Consider the following 13,810-nt stretch of genomic DNA (forward strand, 5'->3'; position numbering starts at 1 on the left):
AGTGGTAAAGCGTTCGCTTTATGCGTGGTCGGTCTAGGATCGATCCCCGTCGGTGGACCCATTGGGCTATTTCTCGTTCCAGCCAGTGCCCCACAACTGGTGTAACAAAGGCCGTGGTATATATACTATCCTATCTGTGGGATGGTGCATATAAAATATCCCTTGCTGCTAATCGAAACGAGTAGCCCATGAAATGGCGACAGTGGTTTCCTCTCTCAATATCTGTGTGGTCCTTAACCATAATTATGTCTGACGCCATATAACCGTAAATAAAATGTGTTGAGTAAAACATTAAATTTTCCTTCCACTGCTGTAATCGCAATATCCCGTGTACGCTGTAACGTGACTCCTTATTTCTTGGGTTGGCACCAGAATGGACCAATCACAGAAGGTGTTTCACAATACCTAAGAAAGCAACAGTTAAAACTTTGCAAAGTTTCATTCCGTACTGAAAAATTAAAGTGGAAGATGACGACTCGAAATAATGCACTTGCCTACGTGAGCAAATCTCCGGTAAGAAAAGGTGTCCTGTGACTGCACACGCTTAATTACTTGACACCAAATGAACAAGATGTTTAGTTACGTTGAGTCACGGTCGATTGAAATTCCAAATTTTCATAACAATGGAGTCCGGGATAATGGACACCATGCTTGGTGACGGTCATGGCATTGTTGATTTTGGTCCATGACGTAAACACCCCCGCCCACAACACACTTCTAGTTTTATAAACATTAAATATTGAACATATTTAAAATACCAAAAGTTTTTGTTCGTATTCAGGAAATTATACCCCCCCCAAATTTTTTTACCCCCCCTCCCCCCAAAAAAAACCCACCCACCCGACCACCATCACACAAAATAAAATAAAATAAAAACAAAGGTATAATATCTGCCCGGTCCCCTCCATTATTATTTTTAGTTAGGGTTGAGGGTTGGGGTTGGGGTTATGGCTGGGGTTAGGGCTAGGGTTGGAGTTAAGGTTAGGGTTAGGGGAAGGGGGACCGGGTGGATATTTTTCCAAAATAAAAATGGATGTTGGCAAATTATAGTAAGTGAACCACGAGCAAGATTTTAATGTGGAATAAATATATCCAATACAAATATTAATAGTGACTCGTATGTTATAGCTCTAAAGAAGATTGACCAAATAATATTATTTGTCCAACTAACACCATTATTTTTTTAATATTTAAGTCACCGAAACAGGACATTGCCACATTTGGTGACCTGGACACAGGCCATTTTGAGACCTGCATTTTTTTGGCACTGTTGCATATATAATTTTAAAAAATATATATATTTATGAAATTGAAATAATATTTCATATATGAAAGATATAAAGAACATTATAAGCCTACATGTAATTAAACAAAGAACCAATGGTACCGGTAACAAATGGTACACATCACAGATCCTAATCTAAAGTCAGCGACAGTCAGTTTTTGGACCCTTGTTTTGGCTTCGTACACAATAAATATAACACAACCAATGATAAATTTTTGATGTATAGTTGACAAAAGGTACTTTTTATTTCTTTCATCTTTTAAAACTAACTTAATATTTTGTGCAGAATTATGAAAAATAAAAACATACCGACCTGTAAACAGTGTTATCTGCTTATAGAATTTTAACAGGAGACAAGGTTAGTAGACCAGTTCTTATTTTAATATTGTAATAAGATACCAGTACCTAATTTTGAATTTGAATGATGTCAGTATTCCAATGACGTCACTTTGCATCTCCTTACAATAACCATAAACCAAGTACAAGATGTTTCCGTTTTTAGAACGCTGGAAAAATTCCAATGCTAAATTGGTATTGAATTTTGTTTGTTTGCACATTACTAATGCACCTGAATGTGTTTCAAGAAAATCTTGTGATTAATAAATCGACCCCTGTATTTGCCCATGTCAATCGGCATTGCAGTGGAGTTCTTCATTCTCCACGGCACTTTTTTCTGCTGTGGACTATATTAGAATTTTTTTGCCGTGGACGTTATCTTAATTGTAGGGGTTGAAATTTTTTACCTTTTACGAAATATGGATTTCAAATGAAATTATATTTGTGTATGAAGCCAAAACAAGGTTGCGAAGAGTGACTGTCGTCGACCTTAGAATAGTAAAAGTAGAACTACTAGAAATGATTTCTCCCATCCCAGGAGAAACTCAGAAAGTGGAGAAGTTTGACAAAAGTTAGTGGAATATTTCATAATATTATTTCTCTACCACTGGCAAGATGTTTCTGAGTAACTGAGCCCTTTAATAACAAAGATGACATATTAAACACATTTTCCTGTTTAAATAATCAATGTCTGTATTAGGGGTGTAACGATATACTCGAATATTCGGTGCACTGAACAGCGATCTGTATCGTAGTTGCATTCGTATTCGTCACTAGCTGAACCGAATACACGAATACTTATATATAATGTTTACTGTATAATTTATGTTTCTAATTCATACTAACCAAAACGCAATAACGATTCGATCGTTTTTATTGTCCTTTTTTATATTAGGTCAACCGCATAGTCAGACTCACAGACCGATCCTTTTTTTTTTTGTATTCCATATGTTGAACTGGTACTCTACATTCAGCTTGACTGCACTTCTGTCATTTGAACACTGTATGACGTCGCATAGTCTCGTTCAACCAGCCTAATACGAGACACGGGCGAGTGTAGTTCGTTAATTTATGCATTCTACGTAGTGCAACGTCAATAATGTTGAACCAATATTCTAACGTTTAAATGGCAGCTCAAAGCAAAATATATTTGTATAATTCTTAACGAGAAATGGCATATTAGCAATTCAAATATGGATATAAATTGATTAATACTAGATACCAAAAACCAAAATGGCCTTAAAAATATCACTAATCAGGTTTTACTTTAAAAATAAATACTTTTTTTCCTTTCAGCAAAGCCTTTGTACTTGTGTAATGTGTATTCATGGATGTGAATACATATTCATATTCGTCACCTCATATTCGTGGTATGTATCGTATTTGCCACCATGTGTATTCGTCACACCCCTAGTCTGTATATTCTTGGTTTTTAGTCAGAAATGTTTAAATTGTAGCTGTGGGCTTCATTTTATTTTTAAAAATATGTTTTATACTCCTGTCTCCTGAATATTTCCGAAGCACAACTCCAAACCATTCAAAATAATTACATAATTTTAACTTAGTACATATATTTATGGATGTACATGTATATGGGCTCAAATATAACAGGTAATATTGCTACTACAAGGGTGCAGATATTAAACATATTTAACTAGCCCGCCAGACCAAAACCAACTAAATTTTACTAGCCCACCAGGATTTCTACTAGTTTGCCAGTCTATATATAAAACAATATATTATTAACAATATTATAATAAACACTGTCTTCACTTCAAATTAAATATAGATAAAATGACAGAACATTTTTAATAACACTTGGTAAGATCAATATCACGAGTCAAACAATCAAAAAGACAGACAGACCGTCGGGCTGGTAGTTTCATTTTTTAAATCTGTAGGAATTTTTACTTGCATTTGGTGAGCGGGTGAGTACTTTCTGCATCCCTGTACTATGACCACTGATTGGTTGGTTTAAACATGATGATGTTTGGTTGGTTACAAAAATTAGGACGACCTTGATTTTTTTTGATTTTTTAAAATTTGATTAGGTTCAAAATATTGACATGGCAACTGAACTTCTCACTACTGTTAATGACTAAACTGACTTTTGGTGAACAAAAAAAAGATCTACATTTTGATGGCTAGTGAGCGGGGCTTACACTAGAATATTTTGGGGTTTGGCCAATTTTCAACTATGGGATTGTTGAGTATTTCCTTGAAAATTATTAAAATTTGGTTAATTTAAGTAATATTTTATCAGCCAAAGATTAAATGTTGTAGCCACTTTGTATAAAAATTAGCAATTGGCTAAATTGGCAATGAACAGAGTGAGCCCTGAGAGAGTCCAACGGAAAGTTCAGTGTTAACTGGCAACAAGAAATTAGACCTTAGTGTTTAAATAATAAATCATGTGATTGCAATCCACCAGTCTTTAAAGCAGGCAATATAGTCTTCATCTATGTAAAGATCAATAGATGGTTTATCTTATTTGTTAATATCATTAATGATGGGTCCCCAGTGTTTCCCTAGGGAAGGGTTGAAGTTTACTATAGTTATATTGAAAAATGCATTTAAACTGTCATTTCTTTGATTTCTTCTCCAAAACTACAAATGTATGACAAATTCCAAGTAAGAATCTTTCTTGACATGTGGAGAACCAAATTTGTGGATTTGGTAATTCTAACCCCCAGGGTCCTGAAAAGAAAGGAAATAAAAGAGGAAAATTAAGTTTAAAAATTTGGTTAAAATTTCCACCACCGAGGATGTACTTTTTCTTTCCCACATTCATGGCTGGGTCCTTTTCTCGAGTGATTAACTTAAATTATGGAGAGTCATTTAATATAATGCCATACTGATACCAATTACCATATAATTTAACAAGCTAAGGGGAGCTAAGCCTAAAATACTCTCATTGAACTTGTTTAAAGGAGGGGACAATTAAGGCATTTGGCCTGGTATGCATATTGAACGACATATAATGCACATTATTGCTTAATATCAACAAGTATAATCGTATAGTTAATTAATAAAATGGTTAAATGTGACGTCTGTTATATATAATGGGTGCAGCCATTTTGTACCATCCCAGTGAATCCCATCGCCCTCTGGCGAGCTGGTAGTTACGTAATCTCTAACATGTCACATCAGGAATTAGTCTTCGAACTGAAGAAACAAAACATACCTGATTTTTGCAGATACATCGCAATGTTCTGTAATTATATCCATCCTACTAAGCCAGCACCAATTATATATTATCTTTCAATACAAAATAAACCACCATTGTCAAAGTGTTGAAATAACTGTATTATGGTTCGTACATAAATTAACCCACGTACTGAAACAATAATCGGAGTGTTTTCTTCGTTAATTGGTCTTTTCTTTCCGTGGCCTTTCTGTGGTTCCTGATTGGCAGGTATATATTCAGACGGTCCCCAGACACTGTGTCTAGACACACTAAAAAGACGTGCCTCTTTTATGAAGATCACAGGGTATTCTGTGATAACAGTACGGATACACCTCAAATCGTAATGGACATTACCAACCGCCCTGCTTTATTACTGTAAGTAATTCTGTAAAACCCTTGATTAAGTAGACTTTCTCATCTAAAATCACAAAACTGACCAATTACGTCATCCAAAAGAAAAGTATCACTTGGGTATTGTGAGTGGTAGTTTTTGCTCGAACGTGCCCTACCAATAGGCCTAATAGTATGCATTTTTCCTTTGGATTTTTTAAAAAAGAAAAATACTACAACTTCATTTCGTTCTATTGATGTAACCTGAAATATATTTAGTTAAATAGTTTATTATACTATCAAGTCATTTATGTTGTTTTACAAGTCAGGTTGATGAAAGCGAAGCGCCTTATCATAAATTAGAGCATTTGTTTACACTGTGCATAGAGAAGATGGATGGAGCTGACGTCACTTCGCCCCAAGCTATACCACTGGACGTAACAAAAACGAAACAAAATGGCTGCCCCCAGTTGCAGAAATAATCATGTTTTTTTATTAACTCTAAAATTACGCGTTTTTCATTTGTTAAAGTGTCAGTATGTGTTGGTGGTCCAGATATGCATCTTTCCAACACATGACGCTCTTGTTTGAGTTGACCCTACCTTTAAGGGGAATAATGGAAAGTGAGAGTGATAGCTCCCTTTAACTGGCACAATCTGTTGATCAAAGTTGTGAATATCATTAATGTTGGGTACCCTGTTTGTGCCTGGGGAGGGCTGAAGTTGACTAAAGTTGTATAAAGAAATGCATTTAAACTAATTTCTACTAGAGTATTTCCAGCTACATTTCATGGGAAGCTTCCTTGAATCCATGTTAAAGAAAATCATGAATTTGATCATTGTGACCTCCCTGGAAAACGGGTGTTGTTCACTCCCTCAGTCTGGTAGGTGGGGTCAACAATTTAGTCAGGTGACCAGTTAGGCCAAACAAAATAAATTTCTGGTCTTTGGTCAGTGTGTGCATAAATTTTGTTAATTTAAAAAAAATAAAAATTCCTGCAAAATTCCTGTAAATTTTTTATGGGATTTTCTTGCTATAAATGTATGATGTAAAACTGCATTTAGAGCCAAAATGCCATCGTGCATGAACTAGGATATGCATTCTGATTTCAATTTAAATATGCCCCAAATTCGTTATCAAATATACCCACCTTTTCTGTGCAATTCATGATTTAAAAAACCCACAAGAAAATGAAAAGAAAAAAAAAGAATCTGCATTGCTGCATTATTTCTGGAACTTTGGTCTGACCAGAGACCAACTTCTTTTTTTTGCCTTAGGCCCATTAGCCTCTTGTAATTGGTGTTTTTCTTTTGGATTTTCTTGCGAGTTTTAAAATGTATGTGTACCATAAATAAATATGTAGGCAACAGCCACATTAGCTAAAACTTGCAATTTATATGTTTATAAATAATTACAGGTAATTAGTATACATAAAGGTTAACACTACTTACACTAGGTAAATTCTGATATTTTACTTTTATTTTATTTCTTTTTATAATTGTAGATTAATAGAATCTATCACCGTTGATTTTTTTGTCAGGGCCGAGGTTTACCGATGCCCTTACAAACACATATTGTCCCAAGGGTTGGAATTGCCTTATCTATACCTCACAACGGTTGTTTATTGTTTTTCTTGCCCATTTAATTACAGTAACAAAACATTAATTTTGTAAGCTACGTACGTTTTGTTTATTTTTGAACGAATTGTAAACATTTCACTTACAAAAACAATGAAACTCATTTAATCATATGTTGAAAAATATAGTCCAACTTATGCAACAACATAAATATGCAACAACTTAACAATAATTATAAAGTTGAAAATATTAATTTGTTTAAATATTTTTAAAACGGTGATACAACGTGAAATGGCAAACAAAATTTTGAAAACCACGAGTTATGACATCAATCGTTGTAAAACGAGTTATGATGTCATGCATATGTAGAAATCGTCTAGCCCTCGGGTCAGACAGATTTATCTAGCCCTAGGGTCAGACAGATTTATCTAGCCCTAGGGTCAGACAGATTTTTCTAGCATCGTGCAAAAGCTGGATAACCCTGTCCAGTGGGCAAGAAATATACTCTTCAAAAGAAGAAACGCAAAACCACATTGTCGTAACATTTGGAGAATTGATTTAATTATTGAATGGTGAGTCCGATAATTACCAAATGTTGCAGGATTGTTCACAATTCACTCTAGTCCATTGTGAGTAAGTGATAGGACACACCACCAAGGTCAAGGTCATCTGGAGTCAATACCGGGTGTGGCCTCCACGTGTGTTGACAACTGCCTGGCACCGTCTGCCCATTGAAGCAACCAGAGTACGGATGACGTCCCGGGGGATGGTGGCCCACTCGGCCTGCAAGGCTGCTGCCAGCTCGGGCAGGGTCTGGGGCTGTGGTTGTCGCTGTCGGAGGCGTCGGTCCAACTCGTCCCATAGATGCTCAATTGGGTTCAAATCCGGTGATATCGATGGCCAAGGAAGGACATTAATGTTGTTGTTCTGTAGGAAAGCCGTTGTGAGACGTGCTGTGTGAGGCCTGGCGTTGTCATGTTGGAACACTGCGTTGGCGTTGGCCATAACTGGAACGATGTGTGGCCGGAGGATCTGGTCAATGTAGCCCTGTGCATTCAGGTTGCCCTGCACGTGGACCAGGTCAGTTCTGCCAGTGTGTGAGATGGCTGCCCACACCATGACACTACCCCCGCCGAATCTGTCCACTTCCTGCACGCAGTTTGCCGCATAACGTTCACCACGACGCCTATACACGCGACATCTTCCATCATGACGTCGGAGCAGAAATCGGGACTCGTCACTGAACCACACCTGTCTCCATCGCAGTTGAGGCCATTGTCGATGAATCTGGCACCACTGCAGTCGGAGTCGACGGTGTTGTGGTGTTAAGATGACACCTCGAACTGGACGTCTGGCACGAATTCCTACCTCACGTAGGCGGTTCCGTACGGTCTGGTCGGATATCCTGCGCAAACCTGGTATTGCTGCGGCTGTGGAGTTGGCAGTAGTCAATCGTTCCCGAAGGTGGCGTACCCGGATGTAGCGGTCCTGCCCGGGGGTAGTGACCCGTGGTCGACCGGATCTAGGGAGGTCACGTGTTGATCCATGTTGCTGGTAACGGTCCCACAGTCTGGAGATGGTGCTTGGGGACACATGGAATGCCCTGGCAACGGCCGTTCTGGATTCGCCTGCGTCTAGTCGGCCGATGGCATTGTTTCTCTGCGGTTCACTGAGACGTGGGATGTCCTGGATTGTCAACTGTCGGCCAGATACAGAGGCCAGGCAAGCGAACACCCTGCACTTTTATACTGTCGGTGTTCATGTTGTACGTGCAGACAACGCACGTGCAGTGGTGACATGGTTTGCACGTGGCTGCGTTTTTGCGAATATTCACATTTTGGAACTTTATTGTACAGTAGCTGCGTTTTATCGAATGTAACCGTGGGAATGTGTTTGGGACATGCAATGACCTTATATTCACAAAGCATAAACCGGTAGGAAACAAAAAATCGGAGTTATTACCCATTTGTACCCTTTTGCGTTTCTTTTTTTGAAGAGTATATGTTATATATTTCATAAAGGGAGTGTACTCCTTTTTTCATCCATGTAGCTTGTCACCAAAATCATCAAGAGTTATCTTTCATGCAGAACAAATGTGTTTTATATTTTGTTTTTCAACATTCATTTAGATCTTTATTTTCAATGATTTATCATACTATTTAAATGCCATTTAACAGCTATATGGAGGATAATAAACAGTTAACAGTTTTATGTTCTGAGTATAATTATTTTCACCAGTTTGTATTCTATTTATTTGCATCAGCTATTTGTTTTTCTGAAGGCGTTTCTCCCCTCTACAACAATATCCATGCCTGTACACATACCTGTATATATAGAAACAATGTGAACCACTTTATATATACTTTTTATTTTATTTTATTCTGTTCAAAAATATGTAATGAATTATATTAAAATAATATTTTATTAGAAATTTAACAACACAAAATGAGGGTGCTTAATTTAGTACTGACAAAATCATTGGTTTGTACCAATGCATAATAATTTTTCAGTGATAACTTGATTGTGATTTTTGTTTCCCTAGTTATGAGTGATGGCTGGAGTAATAATATTGTTTTATATAATTATTAATTAAACACATTTGAGGATAAGTTAAAATTGCATAGCATAGTGAAATTTGTGACTGTTGTACATTGATAAATTCCCACAAAAAATACAAACAGCACAACTTACTGAGTTAAAAATACACCTAAATCGGATTCAACCATCCTTTTCATGACCTGGTTTATGTAATGATGTCCCATTTGATGTTTCAGTGATTCATTATAATCTAAAATTGATTGGTTGAGGTCTGCTGACGTGATCAATTATAAAAATCCATAATTGATTGTGTGGAAAAGTGTCAACGGTAATTGTTCCATCAATTTAGATGATGAAACTGATGTAATTATGTTGCACAGGGTTGAAAATTAACATGAAAACCATGGTTGCTAGCAGGGCCAGTTGAAGAACATTTTTATTGGCTCTTCCCAAATTCAACTAGCCCAACACTTATCTCATTGAAATTCAACGGCACAGCCAAAATCGAAATTAGAATGTTCTTTGTTGAATAATAACCATGTGGTCACCATGTAATAGTCCGTTTGCTTCAAAAGGAAACTGATGAATTAGCATCTAACTTCATAATGAATAAAGTCTAAATTCATATAAAAACATGTTCTTAAGTTTTAAATCCATACCAACTCAAATAACATGTTTTGAAAATAGAAATATGGTATAAATAAACATGTTTCCTTACAAATTACCATTAAATTATGCAGATTAAATCTTGTTTTTAATACTGGGGTGAAGACAAAATGCTAGAACAGCCAAGATATGCAGCTTGACTTGCATTGTCTCTGAAGTAAAAAAAAAAAAAATGCAGCACAAAGAAAATAAAGGTAGAACTTCGTGTGCTGTGTTATATAAAAACTAGCCTGGGTGGCAGTCCTCTGGCAGTGCAGGAGGGATGAAATGGCGATGCAAGAGAGGGTAAAATCTCCTGTAAAGGATTTCCTTGGGAGTGGCTGTCCTACAGTACAGATGAAGCACACACACCTGTGCATTTAATTTGGATATTGTAAATGCTACAGTAGAAGGCTACAAATAAAATAAATATATTTAAAAAAAATAAAGCTGTAAACCCCCCCCCCCCCCAATTTTTTCAAAAATATACGATGTACTTTGTTATTTTATTACAAAACATAAGAAACGTACTTATTGTTTATTACAGTAATATTTGGATTGTTATGTCATCATGTAAGTCTTGGTGACAAGACTTTAGATCTGATCTGTTCTTATTTCATGTAAATCGCTTTAAACTTAAAACAATACAGACGATGACAATCAATTAATTGACCTTGGGTATAAGCCCTGTAGAAAAACTAATGGAAAATTTCATTGTTATTTTTACCGACGATGACCATCAATTAATTGACCTTGGGTATAAGCCCTGTAGAAAAACTAATGGAAAATTTCATTGTTATTTTTATATGCGTGCATGCACTCACTTTAGTGTGAGTTAAAACTACAAAATAGAATTTGATTTTGTTCCAGAATAATGTTAGCTAATTAAATATGATTACTTTTTACCATAAGATTGAATAACAATTGTCAAATAGTAGCTCCACTAGATAATGATGGCATATTTTGTCTGTTCCAATAAACCAACGACTTCTAGATTAAAAATAATACACGCAGTGTCTGCAATACATTTTGAGTTCTATTTTTAGAAAGACCCGGCCCATAATCACAGAAGCTGAGTCTGGCGCTGTCAAAATATAGAGCATGTTTTATGTCTTCTGTTGCCAGATCTATAGTTTGCGCCAACACAGAAATGGTGTGTTTTGTCACATACGAATCAGTTTCACTGTCTTTATTTTTCAGCTGGTACCATACTTGCCAGACACTAAAATTGATGGTTGTCCAATGGACTATACCTTTGTAAAATTCTTAGTTGCCCTTAGCCAATAAAGGTCACGACTCGGACTGCTAATTTTCAACCCTAGTTGCAGTTGATACTTGTATTCAGGTGCATATAAAGTAAAAAGATAAAATTAAAGTTAAAATTAGCCATCTGTAGAGCCTAGATCCCAGTGAACAATTATCTATGTCTGTTAGTAGTATCATACATCTTTGACCTAATTTACAAAGCCTATTTTTGACTTACACACATATAACTACACTGGCATAGTAGTATACGCATACGCATACGCATACACATACACATACACATACACATACACATACACATACACACACATATATATATATATATATATATATATATATATATATATATATATATATATATATATATATATATATATACCGGTATATATGTGTGTGTCCCCACTTTTTGTCACCTTCCTCCACCACTGAGCTACATAAATTTCCAATGCTTAAACACCTGCGGTTAAGAAAAATAGGCTTTGTACATTCAGCCACATGTGTTTGCTTTAAGTTACAGGTCCCTGGAGACGTCTTAACTGCTTCTGCTGCCCTCTAGATGGCCACCAACAATGGATGGTCATACTAAGTACCTTATGTTTTTGTTCCTACAGTACCTGAATATATATTTCATAGAAATCTTCTTTTTCTTAAACCAGTTTAAAAATATTTTTCTGTGGGTTTTTTTCAGACCAGTTTCCCTGGCTATAAACCAACAGCGGACCAAGCAGAAAGTAGTGACTGTGTTTGTGAGCGACCCGTCAGAACGATTCTGTGTCGATCATGTGGCTACATCTTCCCTGGGCGCCTCCGTGTCTGCTGCCCAGTCCACCAGACCACAATCCACTTAATGGACATAAACTGCTGCCCTAACTGTAGGGCTGTCCACCTCAAGGAGTTCAAGAGTGCAAACGTTGGAAAGAAAAATACCAGTAACTGAATAAGTCTGGATTAAAAAAAAAAAAAAACGAATTGAAAAAAAAAGAGAGTAAAATCCTCATTATGTGAGGATGCAAATACAGTATGCATCCGACATCTACACAGTATTCTTCTGGCAGGCTGGATGTTTTTTTGTTTTGACTGGCTTGCCTTTCCACTGCATGTACCTTTTTTGTTTTGATGATGAATATATTCCAGGGAACATGTGCATCTTGCGATATATTAATAGACATTCCAAAGAAAGCAGCAGATATACCAGGTTTGGTGCTAATGAAACTTTTTATTAGAGTCTAGACTCAAGACTCTATTAATAGAGTCTGAGACTCTAATGCCGTAGCAACACCATACAAATTGTTGTGGCCGACTTTATTAGAGATTGAGCCTAGACTCTAAACGTTTTTTAAGCATGGGACCCAGAGCTATAAAATCCTGTTTTTATCTTATTTTAGTTATAGGTATATAGTATATAGTATCCAATAAATAACTGTCATATTCTGAATGATGATCAAGATATTTGTTTATACACGTATGTCAGTGTGATTGTTTATGCAAATGTTTTGCGCAGTGTTTGTTGTGTTTATGTTTGGATTTTATAAATTATACATGTATTAACAAACTAACACATCAGGGCTCGAACTTAATGATGGCTCCGACAGCAATTGCCATCGTTTAGATCTAGATTGCCGTAGGTGTACATTATCTGCCAGTATTTAACATTTGCACATTTGAAATATGTTTACAGAGAGCAAAATAACCTTTTAGTTATGTATATTTGTTGCAAAAGTCACTTTAAAAAAAATTGCTTTAGGCAGGCTCATAATTGCTATCGCTGGGCCGTTTCGCGCATGGCAGTTATTTTTAAAATTGCTGTCCGACACAAATTCTTAAGTTCGAGTCCTGATACACACACCTTGAATGCTGAATGGTATAGAGAGCATGAATAAGAAGAGGTACGTGGAATAATGAATGTTACACATGTATATCAAAATAACTGTTCTCCGAACTAATTATGTGAGTGCGAAAGGGAGGAATTCCAACTTTGTGACAAGTTTTCTTTATTCAAATTATGGCACCTTTGAAGATATGTTTGTTTTGTTTAATGACACCACTAGAGTACATTGATTTATTAATCATCGACTATTGGAAGACAAATATTTGGTAATTCTGACATGTTTTCAGAGAGGAAACCTGCCACATTTTTCCATTAGTAGCAAGGGATCTCTTATCTGCACCATTCTACAAACAGGATAGCACATCCCATGGCCTTTGATATAACAATCATGACGCACTGGCTGGAACAAAAAATAGCAAATAGGCCCACTGCTGGGGATTGATCCTAAACCTACTATTCGCCAGGAGAGTGCTTTACTAGTGGGCTATATTCTGCCTCAGCATAATTTAAGAAAAATATTTAACTTAAACGGCCAAAATATATTGCCTTGAATTATTTTTGGTATATTGACTAATAATATTCTTTACACATTCCCTTACAACTTCATTAGCTAGATATCATGTGTCATCGGTGTGACATACATGTGACTTTTCAGACATGATGACAAATTGACATACATGTGCTTACAGTTTGTCATGTCAATGTTTTTCTTTTCATACTTTGAAGTTATGTTAGCAAAATTTGCTGTGGTAAATGTGTGGACGATTCTTTCATGGCATATTTTGTTAATTGCCAGGGTTGTGTATCTTAATGAATAC

The 13,810-nt window shown here is 36.2% G+C and overlaps 1 protein-coding gene across 1 annotated transcript; it reads left to right on the plus strand.

The window, feature by feature from the left end:
- The first annotated feature begins 406 nt into the window (after positions 1-406).
- LOC121375714 lies at positions 407-13,292 on the plus strand. Its single transcript, XM_041503307.1, has 2 exons — positions 407-513; positions 11,853-13,292. Exons 1-2 carry the CDS (start codon positions 469-471, stop codon positions 12,099-12,101), a joined length of 294 nt encoding a protein of 97 aa, XP_041359241.1. The 5' UTR covers positions 407-468; the 3' UTR covers positions 12,102-13,292.
- Positions 13,293-13,810: the final 518 nt, after the last annotated feature.

Source organism: Gigantopelta aegis, chromosome 6 (assembly GCF_016097555.1).
Source record: "Gigantopelta aegis isolate Gae_Host chromosome 6, Gae_host_genome, whole genome shotgun sequence".
Classification (NCBI taxonomy): domain Eukaryota; kingdom Metazoa; phylum Mollusca; class Gastropoda; order Neomphalida; family Peltospiridae; genus Gigantopelta; species Gigantopelta aegis.